The sequence below is a fragment of the Aethalodelphis obliquidens genome, unplaced genomic scaffold (assembly GCF_003676395.1).
Source record: "Aethalodelphis obliquidens isolate GAN/ISIS:26980383/991018 unplaced genomic scaffold, ASM367639v1 scaffold5, whole genome shotgun sequence".
In the NCBI taxonomy this organism is placed as follows: Eukaryota; Metazoa; Chordata; class Mammalia; order Artiodactyla; family Delphinidae; genus Aethalodelphis; species Aethalodelphis obliquidens.
This window is the reverse complement of record NW_020837949.1, coordinates 1346684-1370845: the sequence shown is the minus strand read 5'-3', so window position 1 is coordinate 1370845 and position 24162 is coordinate 1346684. Positions and strand designations below refer to the sequence as shown.

The 24162-nt window shown below is 43.2% G+C and overlaps 1 protein-coding gene across 6 annotated transcripts in view; it reads left to right on the top strand.

The window, feature by feature from the left end:
* Window positions 1–1237: 1237 nt before the first annotated feature.
* The window catches only part of UBE3C (ubiquitin protein ligase E3C), a 117255-nt gene continuing 94330 nt past the window's right edge, over window positions 1238–24162 (top strand). For 4 of the 6 annotated variants that reach the window (XM_027101375.1, XM_027101374.1, XM_027101371.1 and 1 more), the window contains exon 1: window positions 1238–1631. In XM_027101375.1, coding sequence (XP_026957176.1) covers window positions 1566–1631 — 66 coding nt within the window. In that variant the 5' untranslated portion in view covers window positions 1238–1565. Of the gene's footprint in view, window positions 1632–20245; window positions 20366–24162 lie in introns of all 6 variants that reach the window. The other 2 variants (XM_027101372.1, XM_027101370.1) reach the window with 2 other exon arrangements.

Below are 24162 nucleotides of genomic sequence, written 5' to 3'. Positions count from 1 at the left end.
ATCTTTGCTCATCTGACAGGTTTAAAAAAGTGATGATTTGTAAAATCTGTAAAATTTAAAAATTGATAAAATTTGTGTATTTTTGATGAATCAAGGATTTCTTGGTATATCAGAGTAGCTTATGTGTTAACTGGAAAACTGCACTAATCACTGGCTTTCAAAGGTGTTTGATCCTGACAACTGTGATCTAATTCTCATATATATATATATATATGAGAATATATATATAGTATGTGTGTGTATGTGTGTGTGTGTGTGTGTGTGTGTGTGTGTGTGTGTGTGTGTACATGCAGGATTTTTCAAACTGAGATTGAAACCCATTAGTGGGTTGTGAAATGTACGTACTGGTTTGCAGCTGGTATTAAAAAAAAAGACAACAGAGTAAAAAAAATAGTGCATCCCACATAGTAATGAAAAACAGTTTTTATGATTTTGATTTCAGTCCTGTGTATATGAAATATGTGTGCATATATCTATTTACGTATATGTGTACGCGATATATATTTCTCTGTGTATATGTGATATAGATGTATGTATATATGTGTGTATATGCTATATATTTGTGTATATATTGATGTGCATGTGACAGTTATGTTAACTGTATGTATGCATACATGGTATACTTTTATACATGTGCATGTATGTGATATACATTTGTATCTATGTGTGTATGATATATACGTGTATATATTGAAATATGTGTGTATGAAGTTCACACATAACTGGGTCACAACGTTAAATGATGCACTCTCTACGGGCATTAAGTAATAAAGCTGATATTTTTCCCCTCAGATCAGTCAAGTTTGGTATCATCGAAAGCGTGGAGCCCGCTTCCCAGAAAAGTGCACAAACAACATCCTAGTCGCACCGGCGCGCAGGCGCCCACCGACCCCTGCAGCCGCCCTCGGCGCACTGTGGAGACGGGATTCATCCACACCACTCGGGACGCGCACGCGCGCCTGCCCCTCCGCGCGCCCCCTCCCCGGGCACCAGCGCCCCCGCGGCACCTGCGGCCCCCCCTCCCCGGGCACCTGCGCCCCACCTACGCGCCCCGGCCCCGCCCCTCACCCCTCCCGCCGCAGAGCCTGGCACCGCCGCTTCTTCCCACGCTCCGACGCGCCGTCGATGCGGGCGCGCGCACGCGGGCGGGGCGCCGGGAGCAGCGCCGCGGCGTCGGTGTCGGGCGCGCGCACGCCGGCGGGGCGGCGCACGGCAGCGGCGGCGGCGGCGGCGGCCATTTTTCCTCCCGGCAGCTGCTCCGGGTGCAAGTGCGGGGTCAGCGGCCCTGCTGGCGCTCGGGCTCGGCCGGAGCGGCGGGGAGGCGTGGATGAGGGGGGAGGTGGCCGAGGGCTGCCCCCAGTGTCGCCGCCCCTCCCCCCACAGGGCAGTCCGGGCGGCAGAGCGCCGGCGGGCGCGGGCTCGGGGTCACTTCCTGGCGCGGCCTCGTCCTCGCCGCTCCCCTCCCGCCGGGACCTCCCCCGGTCGCTGTCCCCGCCGGGGACCCTCCCCCGGGGCCCGCCCGCGCTCTCAGTGTCGGGCCCTCCCAGATGGGATAGGCTGTAAAGATGTTTAGTTTTGAAGGGGATTTCAAAACCAGGCCCAAGGTGTCCCTGGGAGGCGCGAGCCGGAAGGTAAGAGCGGCCTGCGTGCGGCAGTGCCGCGGGGCTGGGCGGGGCCAGCCGCGGACTCCGGGCGGGACGCCGGGCTGGGGGCCGGCTCGGGTCCGGGAGGGGTCCATCCCGGCGGAGGGACGCGCGAGGGGGCGGGCTGCGGGGTCACCTGCTCCTACGGCTCAAAGCGGGTCTGGAAGGAAAGCTGATGGGGAAAAAGGGCTTTGTGGACCGGAATCGCCCGGAAGCTGCAAGGATGCTGAGGGTGGACGGCCTTTTATACTTAGGTAGTGAAAAACTCGGGGCAAAGGACACAGTGTGTCTTTCAGAAATGAACTTTAGATACTTTGTCACACTTGACTGATGGTGATTGCTTTTAGAGTACTACGTGGGGGTCTTGTCTGTTGTAGAAAGTAAGTAGAATGTATTTGTTCATGACAACAGTCTCTGAAGTTGAGACGGAACTCCTGATCATAGGCCACGTGTTTGAATCCAAGGCCATGAAAGTCGTCCTTTACCAGCCTTTTGGAAACACTTCTGGAGAGACTCTAGCGCTTTTTTTTTCTGTTACAACTGGTCGTATGATTATTCTTTGGATAACAGTGTAGAATAAGGGCGTACAAACTAGTTACTGTGCTATCCTCTCTGATGACAGGCATATACTGATTCGGTGGAATTGCTGACAAGTAGTTCAGCGTCAGTGTTGCTTCATTTATTTGCTTGCTTTTTACCACTTCTCCACTGGATCCCTTCCCTGCCTGTTTTAGTTTTATCAGACTAAAAATAAAGTGTGGTCGCCCTTGCTTAGAGTGTTGGAAAAGTTCAAGTGAGTATAATTAGCAGATTGTTTACTAAATAATTTTCTAAAGTGTTCTTTCAGTGGTTCGTCTATTCTTCTGTATTCTGTATGTTACACATAACGACGGGGTTGGCACATGACTGAGCAGATGCTCGAGTCCACGTACGAATATCCGCTTTAAATTGTACTATGGGGGTATGTGCATGATGGTTTCTGAGGGTAGAGGAGGGGAACCCAGCAGGGATTGGGGCAGGAAGTGTGCTGATAACTTACAAGCTTTGGGTTTTGCATGATGGTGATTGGTTGGAGGCTGCAGAACTAGGTGCTAGACTAGGTGCTGTGTAGGTGTCGTGCAGGGCTGGCGTGGGTCACATTCAGTGGCTTGGGTATTCATGAAAATTCCAAGTGAGATCAAAGGACTTATGCCATTGGAAGAACCTCTGGGCCAGATCTAGTTTACAGGTGGGATAAAGAGCTGTTGAGTGATAGCACAGCCACATAGCAAGCTGGGGGCAGGTCACCACCTTAGAATCCATGTCACCTCACTTACGTAGGACTTTGTGATTTCTGTTACAGACAGGAGTGCCCTGGCAGGTCCTGCTAGGGTGTTGATCCTGTTTTCTCACCAAGTAACACATCTCTTCTTTAAGGAAAATAGTTATCTGTTGATCAGAATCTCAAGGGGAGATTGCACGTCTTGCTTTTCAGCTGTGCGAAACATTTTTTTTCCCCTTTTTACCCCCCTTTTCATTGAGGTTTAGACTTAACATACAGTCAGGGTCACAGACATTAAGTGTCTGTGTCTTAGGCCATGTCCCTTAGAAGCCTGAGGAGGAAATCCTTGTGCAGGTGAAATTGAGGAGGGAAGAGGAGAGGGCAGGGGACAAGGGGTTTTCTTGTTGGAGTTTATCTTTAGCCGGATCCCACCGACAACTCTGGAGCGTGGCTGGCATCACAGAGTTGTCCCGTCTTGAGGTGGGGGGGCTGGCATTTTGTATCCCCGTGTCATTTAGTCGTTGTCTGCAGGCTGCCCCTGGGGTGGGTGGGAGTGTAATTCTCCAGAGAGGGTGGCAGTAAGGAGCCCACCGCAGTCACTCTGCAGTGGCTGGGGGTGGGTGCATTGGCCTGGTACCGGAATCTGGGCAGGGAATTAACTGTAGGTTCGGCTGGAAGGATTTTTACAGCCCACCACTCCCATAAAATAACATGCCCAGCATTCCAGAGGCCCCCATCTGCACCCTTCCATTCTAAGCCCTCCTACCCAAAGGTAACTACTATTCCGACCTTTGTTACCACAGATCAGTTCTGCCTGTTGAACTTCTTGTGCGTAGAGGCCACTCTTTTTGGACTGGCCTCTGTGGCTCAGCATTTGGTCTGAGAGGTGGGATCCATCGTCTTATTCTGGTTGCATTGTCTGAACGTACATAGCACAGTTGATCCGTGTTTGTTGTATGTGCCTCTGGGTGGACACGTGCTCTCACGTGCTGCTCACACATTACACGTGGGTTTAGCTCCAGTGCACGCTGCCTCGTTCTGAGCGTTTCAGTGGCTCCACTTCCTTGCCAACACTTAGCGTTGTCAGTCATTTTAATTTGGCAGCTCCGGGGGGTATGTAGTTTCATTGTAGTTTTAATTTTGTTTCCTAACAACTAATGATGTTGTGCACCCACATATGCTTATTTTCCTTAATTCTCTTTGGCTGCAACATAAGTCCTTTGCCTCATTTAAAAAACAAAAACTTAAAATGATCTTTCCCCCAAGTCTTAAATTATTGTTAGACATTTTCCCTTCTTAAGTTTAGTGGAAACTGAATAGTTGCTACTTTTTGGATAAATTCATCTTTCCCCCCCCAAAATTAAATGAATATTTAAAATGTTCATTTGTAAAGGTTCTTTGAAGGATCTGAAACATTGTAAGGAAAAGTTCATGCCCTCATTGTAATCTTGTTGGGGAGATAAGACTTACACAGTTAAACATTAAATAACAATAGAGAGAGCAATTACCACATCCTGGGTTTTCCTTGGGCTGATTCAGGAAAGAATAGAGTTGGTTGGGGCTTAGTCTCGAAGGATGCGTGGAATTAGTGAGCTGGGAAGCAAGGGTATTCCAGGTGGGTGGAAGGGTATACATTGAGTAGGTATATACTGGATTGGGTAGGTATATACTAAGTCACATAGGTTTCCACTTTTTAATATTTCTGAAGTCAGGATACATGGTGGCATGATAGTTTATTGGCAGTATTTTTTTCTATTCTTGGTAGTGCATAGAAGAACATCTTAATGGTAATTTGATTACAAGTATAGAAATCCACTGTTACTAGCATCTTGCCTTAATGTGGTTCATTTGTTACATTGATGAACCCATAGCAATACATTAAGATTCATTCTTTGTGTTGTGCTTTAAGTGGGTTTTGACAAATATATAATGACATGTATCTGCCATTACAGCATCATAGAGAATAGTTTGGTGCCCTAAAAATCCACTGTGCTTTATGTATTCATCTTCTCCCTTATCCCTCACACACCACCGCCCTCCTGCCCCCAATCTCTGGCCACCACTGATCTTTTTACTGTCTCCATAGTTTTGCCTTTCTAGAATGTCATGTAGTTGGGATCTTACGGTGTGTGGCCTCTTCAGATTTGCTTCTTTCACTTAGCAGCATACATTTAAGGTTCCTCCATGCCTTTTCATAGCTTGCTAGCTCGTTTTTTTATCCCATTTTTTATTAACAGACTATTTTTGTAGAGCAGTTTTAGTCTTAACAGAAAAAACTGATGGGAAAGTACAGAGAGTTCTCACTCCATCTTCCTAGCACATTGTTTTCTCTATCATATCCATCTTGCCATAATGTGGTACGTTTGTTACAATTGATAGACCAATATTGATACCTTATTATTAAGTCAGTTTATATCAGGGTTCCATCCAGGTGTTGTACGTTCTGTGAGTTTTGATCTTTTGAGACTGGCTTCTTTAACTTAGGAATATGCTTTTAAGGTTGTTCCAGGTCTTTCCTGGCCTGATGGCTCCCCCCCCCCCCACTCTAAATTGCTGAATACTGTTCCATTGTCTGGATGGGCTGCAGTTTATTTGTCCCTTCACCTGCTGAAGGACATCTTGGTTGCTTCCAAGTTTTAGCAATTATGAATAAAGCTGCCATAAACATCCACGTGCAGGTTTTGTGTGTGGACATAGTTTTCAGCTCCTTTTTGTAAATATCAAGGAGCGCGATCATTTGGTAAGGTTATGTTTAGTTTTGTAATTAACTGCCAAACTGTCTTCCAAAGTGGCTGCACTGTTTTGCGTTCCCACCAGCAATGAGAGTTCCTGTTGCTCCACATCCTCGCCAGCATTTGGTGTTGTCATTGTTTAAATTTTGGCCATTCCAATAGGTATGTAGTGGTATCTCATTGTTTTAAGTTGCATTTCCCTGTTGACATGTGATGTGGAGCATCTTTTCACATGTGCTTATTTACCATCTGCGTATCTTTGTTAAGATGTCTGTTCAGGTCTTTATCCCATTTTTTAACTGGGTTGTTTGTTTTCTTACTGTTGAGTCTTAGCAGTTCCTTATACACATTTTCAATGTATTTGTATATATTTTGCAGATATAAACTCTTTTCAGAGAGGCCTTTTGCATATATCTTCTCCCAGTTTTGAGCTTGTCTTTTCATTCTCTTAACAGTCTTTTGCAGAGCAGAAGTTTTTAATTCTAATGAAGTCCAGTTTTACCAGTTTTTTTCTTTCATGAATTGTGCTTCTTATGTCGTATCTAAAGAGTCATTGCCAAACACAGTGTCACCTGGCTTTTCTCCTGTGTTAACTTCTAATAGTATTATAGTTTTGTATTTTACATTTAGGTCTGTGATCCATTTTGGGTTAATTTTTGTGAAAGGTGTTAAGGTCTGTGTCTAGATTTATTTTTTCTTTCTGTTTTGGCCTGTGGATATCCAGTTGTTCCAACATATTTGTTGAAAAGCTGTCCTTTCTTCATTGAATTGCCTTTGCTCCTTTGTCAAAAGATCAGTTGGCTGTATTTTTGTATGTCTGTTTCTTGCTATTCTGGTCCGTTCATCTATTTGTCTGTTCTGGATTGTTTTGTTTTGCTTTGTTTTTGCCAGTGCCATACTGTCTTGATTTCCGGGGCTTTATGGTAAGTCTCAAAGTCAGCTAGTGTCAGTCTTCCGACTTTGTTCACATTTTTCTTCAGCATTGTGTTGGCTTTTTTGGATCTTTTGCCTTTCCATATCAACCTTAGAGGCAGTTTGTTGATATTCACAAAATAACTTTTATATATATATGTGTGTGTATTATATATATTTTTAAGCCACTGTATTTTAGGTGTATTTGTTGCATTTGTTTTTATTGAAATGTAGTTGATGGTACAATATTACATAAGTTACAGGTGTATAATAGTAATTCACAGTTTTTAAAGGTCATACTCATAGTTGTTATTAAAATATTGGGTATGTTCTCTGTGTTGTACAAACTTATTGGGATTTTGATTGGGAATGTGTTGAATCTGTAGATCAGACAAGTTAGGAAGAATTGATCTTGACAGTATTGAGTCTTCCTATTCAACATGGAATGTCTCTCCATTTGTGCAGTTCTTTGATTTTATTCATCAGACTATTGTAATTTGCCTTATATAGACCGAAGTATTTCTTTTTCGGGGGGTGCTAATATAAACAATACTGTGTATTTAATTTCCAGTTCCAAATGTTCATTGTTGGTTTACAGGAAGGCAGTTTTGTTTTGTATTTACTTTTTACCGATACCTCCCTACTTCCCTCACCCCTGTCCGCCCAGCCCCTGGCAGCTACTTTTTTACTCTTTTTTTTTTTTTTTTTTTTGGAGTACGCGGGCCTTTCACTGTTGTGGCCTCTCCCATTGAGGAGCACAGGCTCCGGACGTGCAGGCTCAGTGGTCATGGCTCACGGGCACAGCCAATCCGCAGCATGTGGGATCTTCCCGGACCAGGACACGAACCTGTGTCCCCTGCATCGGCAGGCGGACTCTCAACCACTGCGCCACCAGGGAAGCCCTTACTCTCTTTTTTGACTTTGACTTGTTTTCGTTTTTTTTTAATATTCCATGTATAAGTGACACCTACAGCATTTGTCTTTCTGTGGCTTATGTCACTTAGCTTAAGGCTCTCAAGGACCATCCGTATTTCTACACGTGGTAGAATTTCCTTCTTTCTCTTGGCTGAATAATATTCTGTTGTGTGAATGCACCATGTCTTTATCTGTTCGTCTGTTTGATGACCACTTAGGTCTTTGTATCTTTATTATTTTGAATAATGCTGCAGTGAATATAGTGGTGCAGATATCTTTTCAATACCTGTTTTCATTTCTGTTGTGTAGCTACCAAGAAGTGGGATTGCTGGACCATAAGGTAGTTCTATTTTTAATTTTTTGAGGAACCTTCATATTGTTTCCATAGTGGAAATGTTATTTATTTATTATTATTATTATTATTATTTTTTAAATTTCAAATTCCAGTTGTTCATTGATGGAATATGGAACAGCAGTTGACGTTTGTATGTTAATCTTGTATCCTGCAGTGTTGCTATAATCACTTATTAGTTCCAGGAGTTTTTTGTTAATTCTTTGGGATTTTCTACAGAGACGATCGTGTCATCTGTGACCAAAGACAGTTTTATTTCTTTCTTCCCAATCTGTATAGCTTTTGTTTCCTTTTCTTGCTTTATTGCATTAGCTAGAGCTAATGATGTCAAAAAGGAGTGGTAAGAGAAGATATCCTTGCTTTGTTCCTGATCTTAGTGGGAAAGTTTCTAGTTTCTCACCCTTAAGTATGATGTTAGCTGTAGGTATTTTGTGGTGGTTCTTTGTCAAGTTGAGGAAGTTCCTATCTATTTCTAGTGTGTTGAGAATTTTTGTCGTGAATGGGTGTTGGGTTTCTTTAATTTACTTTTAATTTTTAAATTTTTATTTTCTTTTTTGGCCACACGGTGTGGCATGTGGGATCTTAGTTCCCCAACCAGGGATTGAACCTGTGCTCCCTGCGGTGGAAGCACGGAGCCCTAACCACTAGACTGCCAGGGAATTACCTGGGTGTTGGATTTTGTCAAATGCTTTTTACTGTGTGATCATATACTTTTCCTTAGTCTGTTGATGCGATGGATTACATCAAGTGTTTTTTGAATGCTGAACCAGCCCTGCATACCTAGCATAAATCCCACGTGGTTATGATGTATAATTATTTTTATACGTTGTTGCATTCAAGTTGGTAGTATTTTGTTTAGGGATTTTTGCATCTGTGTTCCGGAGAGAGTAGCTTTTATTTCTCGTGGTGTCTTTTTCTGGGTTTTGTATTAGGGTACTGCTGGCCTCGCAGAATGAGTTTCACTGTAGAGCCTACCGAAACCAGCTACTGTAATTTTAATTTCCCCTTTCGGTAAGTCTAGAATACTCTTAGGATTGTAAGCACTCTGACTGGTTAGTTTTATGTAACTGCCCTCTATTGTGTAATTGGAGGTCTTACCTAAAATATCTTAACCTGAAGAAAAGTCCATGCTGTTCCGTTTTGAAGAGCTGGCAGTTGGTATACATGTTGTCATACGACTCTGCGTATGTTGCAGTGGAACATAAACTGTTTTTTACACGTCTGACATGAAGTAATATACATGTTGTCATACTGCTCTGCGTATGTTGCAGTGGAACATAAACTGCTTTTTACACGTCTGACATGAAGTAAAGTAGAAACATTTTCCAAAATCGGATTTTAAGATTTACTGTCAGAACTGGTATCATTACCTTCCTGTTTTATCTAGCAGCCCCACATCTGTTCTCTTGAATATGATTTTCCATACTCTTCACATACGGGACCAGAACACTGTAGTTCTCTGTAGCATATAAGGTCAGGAATTCTTGATCTGGTTCCTAGGGAAACCAAGCAGAATGGAAGGGCTGAGACGTTGTCTAATTCTCTTTGGACTTCTAATCAGGGTCTAGGGTGAGGCAAGCAAGGCACGCAGGGCACAAAATTTAAGGAGGCTCTGACTCGAGATGCATAGGTGCAGGTTGCTTAAGGTGGCACTCGGGTTCATGGCCCTGAGGTGAGTGCCTCCTTAAATTTTGTGCTCAGGCACCTACCTGGCTTGCCTTCCCTAGTCCTGTCTGGCTTTGCACACTCCAGCGTGTGCTGATTTTCTTGAGTTACAGAGTTAGTTGTCAACTAGGTCTCTTAGCTAAGGTAATAAACAGGTCACCTCATAGGACTGTAGAAGAGCCCTCAAAAGAGGTTATTGCAAAAGCAGTGAAGAGTTTTCCTCTGTCTCTTCCCCTTTTTTCTTATAACTTTAAAGAATGCGGGCATCTAGGAGTTTGGAAGTTAAGCATTTTATTCTTTGACCATGACCCTTATTTCATTCCGCTGTGTCCTTGTTCTCCGGCCGCGGCCTCTTCACGCCTTCTGTTGCCTATGGCGCTTGTGAGCGTGAAGGCAGGGGCAGGAGCTTCCTTCTGGCCGAGTGTCTCCGGAGCCCATCACCTTCAGTGGTGACCAAGTTAAAGTTGGAGACGCCTGCTGGGGGGTGTGGGTGGCAGCGTAAATCAGCACAACCTACCTGGGGGATGGTTTAACAGCACGCATCAGGAGTCGTCAACAGGTATGACCCCTCTAAATCCAGTAAGTCTACTTTTAGAAATTTATTCTAAGAAACTGATTTGACAGGTGCATGGGATAGATGCATGAGAAGGAAAAGATGATGTTTGTGGCATTACTTATAGTATTGAAAAATTCAAAACAATCTAAATGTCTAACAATAGGAAATTTGCTAAATGGTATAACAGTGCGATGGGGTACTATACAACTGTTTAAAGTGGTCATGATCTATATTTGTTACTATGTATCATTTATTGATGTCTACTCATTATATGTATTAAACTGTGTCATTGTTAGTGGAAATAAGTAGATTGCAAAACAGCAGTCTGCATTTAAATTATGTTAATCTGAACGGTCATGATCTCTGCTTTACCAGTGTCTTAATTTCTGATGAACAGAGGTCTAGTTCTCTGTGCATCTAGTGGCTTAAGCAGCACAGTTTTGTCCTCTCACTCCGCTCTGTGGGGCAGGCATCCAACAGCAGCGTGCAGGGTGGTTCTGGCCTGGGGTCTCTGGAGGCTCAGGCATCGGAAGCCTTGCCTGGTGCTGGGGGAGCCACTGTGGGACCGGCTCATGCCTGTGCCTGGAGGCCAGTGATGGGTCCTGGCGGGAGGTGTCAGCTCCTGCCACTCGGACATCACCTTAGGGCTGCTTGAGTGTCCTCCTGACCTGGCAGCTGGCTTCCCGGGGGCCAGTGACGCAGGAGAGCAGGGAGAACGAGGCAAAGCCTGTTACGAGGGAGTCCTGAAAGTCATACGTTGTCACTTTTGTCCTATTTTATTTGTCAATCCAGTCCACACTCAAGGTGAGAGGAATCAAACTCCACCAGTTTGGAAATGTAGCAAGGAAAGAAGTTGGTAAACTAGGAACAGCTTAGAAAACTGGTGAAATAGAGAACTGACTTAAAATTCCCTTCTCCCAGGTGAGGCTGCCTGACTGCGAGCTGGCCTTTCCCGTGAGCTGTTAAGCTCTTGCGTTCCTGCACGGTCTTACCTGAAATGTTATCTGTTAGGCAGTTTATTTGAGTTAAGCACCTTCCTCAAAAAAGCCTCAGAATCCGGAGAGGCTGCCATTTATTTGCAGCCATTTGAATTCACTTAGATCATTTACCTTTTTAATCCAACCACCCTTGGAGAAAAGGGGGGAATATACAGGGGAGTAAGTAATATGGGAATGAAAGTGTTTGGCTTGTCGCTTTGACAGCCATAGGGCAGGAGGTAGATGCATCAGGCCATTGGAGAGAGGGAGTGAAGTAGGAGAGCATCGAAGTAAATTTCTGGCCGTCTGAGAGCTGCTCGGGGCGCCTTGTGCCGGAACGGAGGGAGGAAGCTTGTTTCCCTCCTTTTCCAGGGCCCCGGGCGGGCAGCATAATGTCAGCGCCCTCGGCTCTTGTGTGCTGGACTGCGCTTCTTAGCACTGCTTACAGGTGGAACGCTGTTGCCACCAGTTAGGAGGATCCGCACGGACAGAGGTGTCCACCCTGGAGAGGTGGCAGTCACCTACAGACTGCAGCTGGCTGGAGTGGGGGTGGGCCAAGAGAAGGCTGGGGAGACGGGCAGTCAGGGGCCAGGTCATAAAGGGGCACCTTGGAGCCACTGACGGCTTTTGAAGCAGTGAAGTGACCCTGAGCAAACTCAGGTTTTAGAGGGACGATTGTGGGGCAGTGCAGGGGCTGGACACCAGGCGAGAGACAGGCAGCTGTAGTTGTGCAGAGGAGTAGTGAGGGCCTGAAGCAGGCAGCAGGAACTGAGTGGAGGGGTTCAGGGCTGTCGAGGAGCCAGCATTGATGAGCTCTGGGGGCAAGCATCACGTCAGGTGTCAGTCTGGGGTGACAGGAGTGGACAGTGACCCCATAATCCAACACGATGCTGACTTCCTAGGGATGTGTTCAATGTAAAATGCTTGGGTTTGCTCAGTAGGCAGGTGGGGTGCTAGTCCGGAGCTTCAGGTAGAGACTGGGAGTCCGTGGGTCCATCAGTAGGTAACAGTTGAAGTTGTGAGATGCTCTGGAAAATGTTCTGCTGAGAAGACATGTGGGCTCAGGACAAAACTCCGAGGGACGCCAGCGTTTACAGAAACAGGAAGAGGGGCACGCAAGGGAGAGGTGCTGCTGGGACCAGTGCGTGGCCAGCCAGCAGGCGTGGCAGTGTGCGCAGACAGTAGTACTGACTGAGGCCGTGAGCAGAGCAGAGCTCATTAGAAAAGCAGGGCTTGTCGGAGGACCTCAGACCTTTTGTTCTGGTTTTGAGGTTTTATTTGCTATAGCTGTGACTGTATCCTGTGTACTGACCATAAGACATTTATATAAACTTTAGGTTATTCCAAAGCTGAGGATCCAATCGTTCAGTCTATTTTCTAAAATTAAAATTTCGTTTTCTTTTTAAAATTACCATGCATGTTCTTTGTATGAGCTGTGTATGATGAAGTATACATGTTCATCCTTTACTTTTGGACATTTAGGTTGTTTCTGTTTTGTTGTGAACAACATCTTTATAGCCAATGATTATAATTAGTTTTTAGGAAACATTGCAGAAAGAAGCTGAATTGCTTGGTCAGTGTGCACGTAGGCTTCTGATATGTTTTGTTCTCTAGAAAAAATTATATCAATTTCCATTCCCTGGTCTTAGCAGTTAAGTGCTGCCTTAGCATCTGTGCAGTTGCAGGGAGCCTCCGAGGGCCCTTTGTCTCCAGGGTGTTTCTGTTTTCTCTCCTTCTTCGTTAGTTACCTACACTGCACCCCTCAAGGTTTGTCCTCCTGCTTGTTGTCTGCTCTCACCTCTTCTTGACTCCTTCTGTGTGAGGCGGAGGTGTGGCATCCCGTAGAGGAAGAACTCAGGGCTCAGAGCTTCCAGATCGTTTAGTGGAGCGTGTGAGCCCTGGTCTGGATGTTGGCTGTTGTGTCGCCTGCACGTCTTGTGTTGCTTCTCGCTTGGCTTAAGCTCTCCCTTAACTGCTTGGCAAGTTGAGGACCGTGTCCTGCAGGCACTGAAAGGGTGGCTTTAACAATCCTCTGTCTTTTTGAATTAAGTTTTCTTATGATATGCAGCTTTAGTGCCTTCTTTAACTTTTTTAGGAACATTAGTAAACTCCAGTGTGTTGGCAAGCAGCACAGTTCATAGCACATCTTTACTGTGAAAGGTGAAATGTAAAAAGTAAAATGTGGGCTTGAAAAAATGCTTGTCTTCCTAACCAATTGTCTGCAACTTATTCATCTCTTCTGGGCTTCTCGTTTCCACATCTTGTAATGGGAAAGTCATAATTCTTGATTAAGAGAAAGTTAGATTATCACTAATCTTCCTTGGTCTAATAACGTTTCCATTTCTAATCTCCAGTCAGTGGCCTTTAAAACAAGTTACCTTTTTTTTAATTGAAAAAGTTATAAAAACTGAGACTCTTTTAAAGGGCATATAATGAAGTCTTCCTCTCACTGAGACTCCAGACGTCCTCATTCTTACCAGTTCCTCAGTCTTTTCAAAACTAGATTAAATATAAATAAACATGTGCCCCTAGCTTTTTAAATAATAGTGAGAGCTACTGTTCTCCTCAGCACTGTGTCTTAGTGACGATTCCACACCAGCACCTTTAGATGTAGTTTCTCTTCATGGATGCATAATATTCCACTGAATGGTTTGTATCATAGAACCACTTTCCTATTGATAGATGTATATGTGCAGGTTGTTTCCAGGGTTTTGCTAGTAAAACAGTGCCATAATTAATACACAGTTTTGGTGTAGGAAAAGAAGGTCTTTAAAAAAAAAAGAAAAGAAGGTTTTTTGGAATTTATTGTAATGAGATATAAACTATTGCATTTTATTTTGGTACTTTATTATTATTTTAATAAATAAATTTATTTATTGGCTGTATTGGGTCTTCATTGCTGCGCATGGGCTTTCTCTAGTTGTGTTGAGCAGGAGCTACTCTTCACGGTGGTGCGCGGGCTTCTCCTTGCAGTGGCTTCTCTTGTTGCAGAGCACGGGCTCTAGGCACGCGGGCTCAGTAGTTGTGGCTCACGGGCTCTAGAGCACAGGCTCAGTAGTTGTGGCGCACGGGCTTAGTTGCTCCGCAGCATGTGGGATCTTCCCAGACCAGGTCTCGAGCCCGTGTCCCCTGCATTGGCAGGCGGATTCTTAACCACTGCGCCAACAGGGAAGTCCTTTGGTTTTTAAATGAGCTCTTTTCACATTTTATGCTCTTTACACATGTTAATATGTGTATAAATTTTGTTCTAGTCTTTTTTCTATATAGTGTTTGAATTGGGAATCATATTGTACATTGTTTTATAAATATGATTTTTAGTAACTTATTACTGTATTTTGATGCACTTTTAAATATTTGCATGTATGTGAAGTTGGTTGCTGTTATATTTTCTTAAAGTTTCTTTCCTTTTTTTTTAACATCTTTATTGGAGTATAATTGCTTTACAATGGTGTGTTAGTTTCTGCTTTATAACAAAGTGAATCAGTTTTACATATACATATGTTCCCATATCTCTTCCTTCTTGCGTCTCCCTCCCTCCCACCCTCCCTATCCCGCCCCTCTCGGTGGTCACAAAGCACCGAGCTGATTTCCCCGTGCTATGCGGCTGCTTCCCACTAGCTATCTACCTTACGTTTGGTAGTGTATATATGTCCATTCCACTCTCTCGCTTTGTCACAGCTTACCCTTCCCCCTCCCCATATCCTCAAGTCCATTCTCTAGTAGGTCTGTGTCTCTATTCCTGTCTTACCCCTAGGTTCTTCATGACATTTTTTTCTTAAATTCCATATATATGTGTTAGCATACGGTGTTTGTCTTTCTCTTTCTGACTTACTTCACTCTGTATGACAGACTCTAGGTCCATCCACCTCATTACAAATAGCTCAATTTCGTTTTCTTTATGGCAGAGTAATAGTCCATTGTATATATGTGCCACATCTTCTTTATCCATTCATCCGATGATGGACACTTAGGTTGTTTCCATCTCCTGGCTATTGTAAATAGAGCTGCAATGAACATTTTGGTACATGACTCTTTTTGAATTATGGTTTTCTCAGGGTATATGCCCAGTAGTGGGATTGCTGGGTCATATGGTAGTTCTATTTGTAGTTTTTTAAGGAACCTCCATACGGTTCTCCATAGTGGCTGTACCAATTCATATTCCCACCAACAGTGCAAGAGGGTTCCCTTTTCTCCACACCCTGTCCAGCATTTATTGTTTCTAGATTTTTTGATGATGGCCATTCTGACTGGTGTGAGATGATATCATTGTAGTTTTGATTTGCATTTCTCTAATGATTAATGATGTTGAGCATTCTTTCATGTGTTTGTTGGCAGTCTGTATATCTTCTTTGGAGAAATGTCTATTTAGGTGTTCTGCCCATTTTTGGATTGGGTTGTTTGTTTTTTTGTTATTGAGCTGCATGAGCTGCTTATAAATTTTGGAGATTAATCCTTTGTCAGTTGCTTCATTTGCAAATATTTTCTCCCATTCTGAGGGTTGTCTTTTGGTCTTGTTTATGGTTTCCTTTGCTGTGCAAAAGCTTTTAAGTTTCATTAGGTCCCATTTGTTTATTTTTATTTCCATTTCTCTAGGGAGTGGGTCGAAAAGAATCTTGCTGTGATTTATGTCATAGAGTGTTTTGCCTATGTTTTCCTCTAAGAGTTTGATAGTTTCTGGCCTTACATTTAGGTCTTTAATCCATTTTGAGCTTATTTTTGTGTATGGTGTTAGGGAGTGATCTAATCTCATACTTTTACATGTACCTGTCCAGTTTTCCCAGCACCACTTATTGAAGAGGCTGTCCTTTCTCCACTGTACATTCCTGCCTCCTTTATCAAAGATAAGGTGACCATATGTGTGTGGGTTTATCTCTGGGCTTTCTATCCTGTTCCATTGATCTATCTTTCTGTTTTTGTGCCAGTACCATACTGTCTTGATTACTGTAGCTTTGTAGTATAGTCTGAAGTCAGGGAGCCTGATTCCTCCAGCTCCATTTTTTGTTCTCAGGATTGCTTTGGCTATTCGGGATCTTTTGTGTTTCCATACAAATTGTGAGATTTTTTGTTCTAGTTCTGTGAAAAATGCCAGTGGAAGTTTGATAGGGATTGCATTGAATCTGTAGATTGCTTTGGGTAGTAGAGTCATTTTCACAATGTTGATTCTTCCAATTCAAGAACATGGTATATCTCTCCATCTATTTGTATCACCTTTAATTTCTTTCATCAATGTCTTATAATTTTCTGCATACAGGTCTTTTGTCTCCTTAGGTAGGTTTATTCCTAGATATTTTATTCTTTTTGTTGCAGTGGTAAATGGGAGTGTTTTCTTGATTTCACTTTCAGATTTTTCATCATTAGTGTATAGGAATGCCAGAGATTTCTGTGCATTAATTTTGTATCCTGCTACTTTACCAAATTCATTGATTAGCTCTAGTAGTTTTCTGGTAGCATCTTTAGGATTCTCTATGTATCGTATCATGTCATCTGCAAACAGCGACAGCTTTACTTCTTTTCCAATTTGGATTCTTTTTATTTCCTTTTCTTATCTGATTGCTGTGGCTAAAACTTCCAAAACTATGTTGAATAAGAGTGGTGAGAGTGGGCAGCCTTGTCTTGTTCCTGATCTTAGTGGAAATGCTTTCAGTTTTTCACCATTGAGGACGATGTTGGCTGTGGGTTTGTCATATATGGCCTTTATTATTTTGAGGAAAGTTCCCTCTATGCCTACTTTCTGGAGGGTTTTTATCATAAATGGGTGTTGAATTTTGTCAAAAGCTTTCTCTGCATCTATTGAGATGATCATATGGTTTTTCTCCTTCAATTTGTTAATATGGTATATCATGTTGATTGATTTGTGTATATTGAAGAATCCTTGCATTCCTGGAATAAACCCCACTTGATCATGGTGTATGATCCTTTTAATGTGCTGTTGGATTCTGTTTGCTAGTATTTTGTTGAGGATTTTTGCATCTATGTTCATCAGTGATATTGGCCTGTAGTTTTCTTTCTTTGTGACATCCTTGTGGGGTTTTGGTATCAGGGTGATGGTGGCCTCATAGAATGAGTTTGGGAGTGTTCCTCCCTCTGCTATATTTTGGAAGAGTTTGAGAAGGATAGGTGTTAGCTCTTCTCTACATGTTTGATAGAATTCGCCTGTGAAGCCATCTGGTCCTGGGCTTTTGTTTGTTGGAAGATTTTTAATCACAGTTTCAATTTCAGTGCTTGTGATTGGTCTGTTCATAGTTTCTATTTCTTCCTGATTCAGTCTTGGCAGGTTGTGCATTTCTAAGAATTGGTCCATTTCTTCCAGGTTGTCCATTTTATTGGCATAGAGTTGCTTGTAGTAATCTCTCATGATCGTTTGTATTTCTGCAGTGTCAGTTGTTACTTCTCCTTTTTCATTTCTATTGATTTGAGTCTTCTCCCTTTTTTTTCTTGATGAGTCTGGCTAATGGTTTATCAATTTTGTTTATCTTCTCAAAGAACAAAGGTTCTTTCTTATAGGTCTATAAAAGAAGGAAAAATCCACAGATCATAGGTTGTGCATTATTTACAAATAAAACGTTTGGTAACTTTTAACATTTTAATTAACTCAAAGTATTTTACTTGAATATTCTTCAAATTGTGTAAAACTATTAGTATTGTGTTAGTGCATGAGAGTGGGAAAATATACTAACTTGAAACAGATGTGAAACTGATTGTTCTATTTACATTGGTAAATGGAGTAAATTGCTAGTGGAAAATAATCCAAATATTTTGGAAACAAAGGAAATCTCACAGTTTTTAAAAAATCAAGGTATTAATAAACATGCTAAACTTATTTTTATAAGTGGTTAGCAGTCAATTTGAGCATTTGGTTTTATGGAAATTGTCATGTTATGTACATTTACTTTGACCTATACTCAAATTTTTGACCATAAATTTTTTTTTGATTCTGATGGTTAATGAAATCTAATTTAAACTACATATGGCTTACTTTTTAAAAAACTTCATTTTGTTCCCACTAAATTCATTTGCATGAAGAAAGCATTTTCCTCCCTTTAAAAAACATCTTTGTTAATGGTATTTGTGAAGTTTGGCCATGTTTAATTTTCGGAGTAGATAAGGTAATGTGCCGAAGGCTCAGAGATCCAATAGAGAAGCTTGCTGTGATTCACTGTTGTTTACACATTGATGAATAGGGTTAGTGCCACAGCTGTGGAGGTGAGCGATTAGCATTGAAAGCAACAGCTTTGCTGTAGGAACAATAGGTTTAGTCATTCCAAAAACAGTTGATTCAGTGTACTTTATGAAACTGGTATATAACTGGGCTGGGAAACCCTAACTTGTCTAGGCCTGTAGACTCTAAAAGGTAAAAGCTATTTTCAATTATAATAAATTGAAACCGAAAATTGGTTAAGAAGGAAAATCTAAATGTGCGTTTTACTGGTACCCTGTTGTTCTCTTCCTCCCAGCCACTTAATTAATGACTTATTCTTGGCTTTGTTGAGCTGTTTTTAAAAACTTACATTCTGGAGTAGCTTCGTTGGTATCTTATTCTAAAAAAGTGAGAAAGTATTACACGTACTTGGATAATAATTCAAGCAGTAGAAAATAAAGATTCAAATAAAATGAACATCTCCCTGCCTTTCACCCCACTGCTCACTCCCCCAGTCCCTGATCCTTGTAATGAGTCTGTGTTCCCAGGTGCTTCCCTGTCCTCTCAGAGCTGTTTTCCGCGCGTGGAATCACTGAGATGTGCACTCTTCTCTTGTTCGAACACACGCTAGAGCGCGTTGAATAGACTGCTGTGCTTCTCCCTCCAGCACTACGTCTGGGCATAGTTCCAGATCAGTACAAATAGATCTACTGCATTTTTCAAAAAGCTGTGTATGGGCTTCCCTGGTGGAGTAGTGGTTAAGAACCTGCCTGCCAACGCAGGGGATATGGGTTCGAGCCCTGGTCCAGGAAGATCCCACATAGTGCAGAGCAACTAAGCCCGTGCACCACAACTACTGAGCCTGCGCTCTAGAGCCCACGTGCCACAACTACTGAAACCCATGTGCCACAACTACTGAGCCCATGTGCCACAACTACTGAAGCCCTTGTGCCTAGAGCCCGTGCTCCACAACAAGAGAAGCCACCGCAGTAAGAAGCCCATGCACTGCAACCAAGAGTAGCTCCCACTCGCTGCAACTAGAGAAAGCCCACGTGCAGCAACAAAGACCCAGTGCAGCCAAAAATAAATAAATTAAATAAATTAAAAAAAAAAGCTATGTACAATACTCCATGTAATGAGGGTTCTGTTAAGTTATTTAGCTGTCATGTATTTTGATGGCCATTTAGGTTGTTTTCAGCTTTTTTGCTAATTTAAACAGCACTGTGGTGCATATACTTGTATATGTGCCAATAATATTTGTAGGTTAAATTTCTAGCAGTGCTAGGTCAAAGGCTATTTTTATAGATCTTTCCAAATTGCCCTCTAGGGAGATCATATCAGTGTAAGAAAGTGGCTGCTGTCCATCTTCATCTCAGTGTTATCTGAGGTTTCAAGTTTGCCAGTTAGATGGGTTAAAAAGCCTGTCATTGTGTTTTTATTGCATTTTTTCCTAAAAATGAGTAAAGATGAAGTTCTTATGTTTAAAATATATTTTTGTTTATTTCCCTATGTACTGTTTATAGCTTTTGCTAATTTTTCTATTTGTTGATCTTTTATTTTAAAAATAAATTTATTTATTTATTAACTTATTTTTGACTGTGTTGGGTCTTCGTTGCTGTGTGCAGGCTTCCTCTGGTTGCGGCGAGCAGGAGCTACTCTTCGTTGCGGTGCGTGGGGTCCTCATTGCAGTGGCTTCTCTTGTTGCGGAGCGTGGGCTCTAAGGCGTGTGGGCTTCAGTAGTTGTGACTCATGGGCTCTCTAGTTGAGGCATGCAGGAAGTTTATCATTCTTAAATAAGTTAATAGACTTAATGTGTAGTGTGATATTTCTTTCTTAAAAAAGTCTTCCTCCACACCGAGATTTTAAAAACAATCCCCACATTATTTTCACGTATTTTTATTGTGCTGTATCTGTGTATAAATCTCAGGTCCATCAGGAATCTATTCTGATGTGAAGACTTAGGGATACAATGTCATTTATTTAGGCTACTCAGTTGTTGTGACACTGTTTATTGAATAATACATTTTTCTCTGCAAATTTGAAATGCCTACTTTATCAGCGGCTGAATCTCCTTGTTTGTTTATGTCTCCCCAGAGACCCTCTGACAGTGACCTGTCTGCTCCTGCTTTAGCCGTATTAGTGTAGGTCAGTGTTTGTCCCAGAGTATGGAGTGGGATGATTCCGGTGGTACGTGAGAGAACATTTAAAAACATGGTAATTTTTTTTTTAACTTTTTTTAACAACTTTTTTTTTTAGTGGTTTGAGAGACGGCAGTTTTATTTATTTGTTTGCTTGTTTATTTATGGCTGCGTTGGGTCTTCCTTGCTGCGCACGGGCTTTCTCTAGTTGCCATGAGGGGGGCTACTCTTTGTTGCGCTGTGTGTGGGCTTTTCATTGTGGAGCTCTAGGTGCGAGGGCTTCAGTAGTTGTGGCATGCAGGCTCAGTAGTTGTGGCCCATGGGCTCTAGGGCGCAGGCTCAGTAGCTGTGGTTCACGGGCTTAGTTGCTCCGCACCATGTGGGATCTTCCCGGACCAGGGCTTGAACCCGTGTCCCCTGCATTGGCAGGCGGATTTTTAACCACTGCGCCACCAGCTAAGTCCTATAGTAGTATTTATTTCAACACCCAATAGAAAAATCGAGCTAGGACATCGAGTCTGTGGCTTCCCTGGAGTGCTTGTTCTTTTTTATTATTTATATTTTTATTTTCTTTTGGCTGCGTTGGGTCTTTGCTGCTGCTTGCGGGCTTTCTCTAGTTACTGCGAGAGGGGTCTCCTCTTCATTGCGGTGTGCGGGCTTCTCATTGCAGTGGCTTCTCTTGTTGCGGAGCACGGACTCTAGGAGTGCGGGCTTCAGTAGTTGTGGCACCTGGGCTCTAGAGCGCAGGCTCAGTCGTTGTGGTGCACGGGCTTAGTTGCTCCGCGGCACGTGGGATCTTCCTAGACCAGGGCTCGAACCCGTGTCCCCTGCATTGGCAGGCGGATTCTTAACCGCTGCGCCACCAGGGAAGCCCTGGAGTGCTTGTTCTGATGAGGCAGGCGTGGGCGCCAGGGATGGACTGCTTCTCTAGCCCTGGTCCACACGGCTAGGGTGAGTTCCTGGATGCTGACTCCCATTGTGCACTGTGGTGGGTTTGTTGTTTTGCTCTTTTAGCAGCCTGGTGAAATTTCACTTTGAGAAATTAATAGTTATTTACTGGTTCGAGCCATGTGTAGGCACTCAGAATTGCGAGTTAGGATCAGGCCTATGGCTTTATTTTTCCCACCTGACTGCTGGGCCTGACATACTTTGATCATTCATTACTGCCGTTTTAAGGGATGGGGTTTGTTTTGTTTTCATATTTTCTGCTCTTCTTCAGAGTAACCACAGCCCGACTGGTCCTGTGGGGCGTAACCTGCTGAAGAGTGACCTTCCATGGCATTTGGTGGCCACATCTTTGAGGATGGTGCCCGTGTGGCCTCCAGGATTCTGACTAGTGCAGATACAGTCGTTTTCTGCATGTTGAGCCCCGTGTGCTGGGTTCCCGTCTGTGAATGTGAACTCACCCGTTCATTGTGGGGAGGCATAGGAGTTGAGGTCATCTTCTCTTCATGGAAGAGAAGACATTTAAGCTGAGTCTCACCTAAGGCGAACTGGAGCTTGCCAGGTGTGTGTCAGTGCCAGGAGGGAAGGCCCGGCTGGGGAGGGGTGGGGCGTTTGGGACTTGAGGGTAGTTGGGGGGCATGCCGTGCTGGTGGCGCAAGAGAAAGAGGAGGAGGTGTTTGACCGGAATATTCCTGCGCCAAGGCTGTGTTTGAACTTGACCCCTTAGAACACACTGGTCGTTCTCCAATTACGGTCTCAGATAGGCTACCATGAAGTAGGAAAATGAGACCAGCGTGGTAGGTTTTACATAACTTTGGTTCATGTAAATAATTGAGCATTGAGAAGAGATGGTTCCGTCTAGTGTCCAGTGGTCTTTTAGGAAATGAGTAGTAGATATTGCAGTTTTTGTTTGTTTTAAAGGCGTAGCAGCCCCCTGTGCAGGTAGAGGGTGGGAAGCCACCGAAGGAGTTTAAGCTTAAGTCATGGGTGATTTGCACTCTGAATTTTCAATCCATACTTCTTCCCTGTTCTTTATTACCTGTTGACTGACTTGTCGATCCCAGAGATGTCTCAAGGTCAGAGAACTTTAACTTCGTCGTTCTCTCCCTTCCATCCCATGCTGTCTTGGTATATGGCTCACCTAACCAGAGATGGGGGTCTCCCGTTCCCTCTCGATGCTGGCCTCGAGGTCAGCCCAGCCTCTCCCTCCAGCCCTGCTTCCTGCCCAGCGCCCCCTCTCGTGCCTCTGCTGGGATGCTTTCCATCTTGTCATCCTTCTGAACACAGCCTTCCAAGATTTCTTTCCAATTCACCTTTTCTTCCGAGAGTTCTCTGGGTCGCGGAGGCGGAGTGCCTGTCCTTCTCTGCGCTGCCTCGTCCCCGGTGCCCACCTGTATTGAGGTGTGCACTCCCAGGGGCTGGGCCGCTCCTGCTGACTCTGCTTTATTGCTAGTGTCTAGAATCGTGTCTGGCTCATGGTGGGTGCTCAATTCATTGGCTTCTTCTGCTCCCACCAGACTGTGTGCTCTTCGGGAACAAACACTTTTATTACTTTTAAAATAGCCAGTGCCTAGCATGACGCAAGAGTTAGCCAATATTTGTTGAGAATAAATTCCTGTCCTGTGCCTCGTTTGAATGTCTTTTGCACAGAGACGGTCTCTGAGTTGGGGAATATAGGAAGAAGCTCCGGTTCTGATGTGGAATTTGGTTGCTAGCTCAGGTGCTGCATATGATAGGGTACATAATTAATAGACAGCGATTAAGTGCTCTGTCACACTTTTCCTTCTGTGCTGAACGGGCTTTTTGTGGCCACCTCTGGGTCCCAGGCCTTTGCGATTGCTCACTGCGCCTTTCCTGGGCACTCGGGGCCCTTTGTCGCTCACCCCCTGCTGCTCCCCGTGCCTCTGAACTCGTGGCACATTTGGGTGACCCCAGTTTTTTTCTGTGGCCTCTGCTCCCCACCAGCGTCCTTTCCGATATATCTTAGGGAGCGTGAGTGCTCTTTGAAAGACGTTCACATCATTTTAAGCTACAGTTGAAGTCATGTATAAGGGTTTCCGTATGTGTGTCCAGGACTTCGGATTTGCCTGCTGTGCTTATTTTATAATTTTTGAAATGAGCTGTTTTAAGTAGGAAACTTTACAGCCCCCGAGCACAGGTAAGAGAAGTGACCTTCCATTTATATGGTGTCCTCTGTCCAAGGATTTTAATCTATAGGTCGTCAAAGGGTAAGGATATTCATCCTCAACATTCAGCATTGCCTCTGGTGCGTTCATAGCCATCTCATAGCGTATGCTTCAAATTTAAAGTATTCACTGAGAATCCAGTTATGCTTCTTGATAATTGGTACCTATTTTGATTTTTAAAGTACTTCATCCTCTGTGCTGTGTTGCAGGTATTCAGAAGTGCTTTTCAGCTGTTATGGTTACTCCTTTTAGACTCCTTTGCTGTACTTAAAGGAGATGTTCATTCGTTCATTTTGTAAATATTTCTTAACTCCCTACATGTGGCAGCCATTGAAGCCAATGATAGGGACCTGGTGGTCAGACAGGCCAGGCCCTCAGACCCCAGGGCTTTTACATTGGTGACAGCCAAGCTTATGTGTGAAGTCACTTTGGGGACTGCTTTGCTGGCATGTACCATTGTTTTAAAAGTAAAATGTGGGTTTAATTTCAGACATTAAGTATATTTTCTCATAGTTGTAACAGCATGTATCATTTTAAGAAATCTTAGCTCTTTAACTATAACCAAGTAATGAGCATATATTAAATCTGATTAAATGGAATAGAAGGAAGAGAAATTACAGACATATATTTACCTCCTATTCATAAATAAAGATAATGACCAGAAATATGGCTGTATTTTTATCTAGAAGCTTTCCATAATTCTGAGCACTTTTTTTTTTTTTTTTTTTTTTTTTTTTTTTTT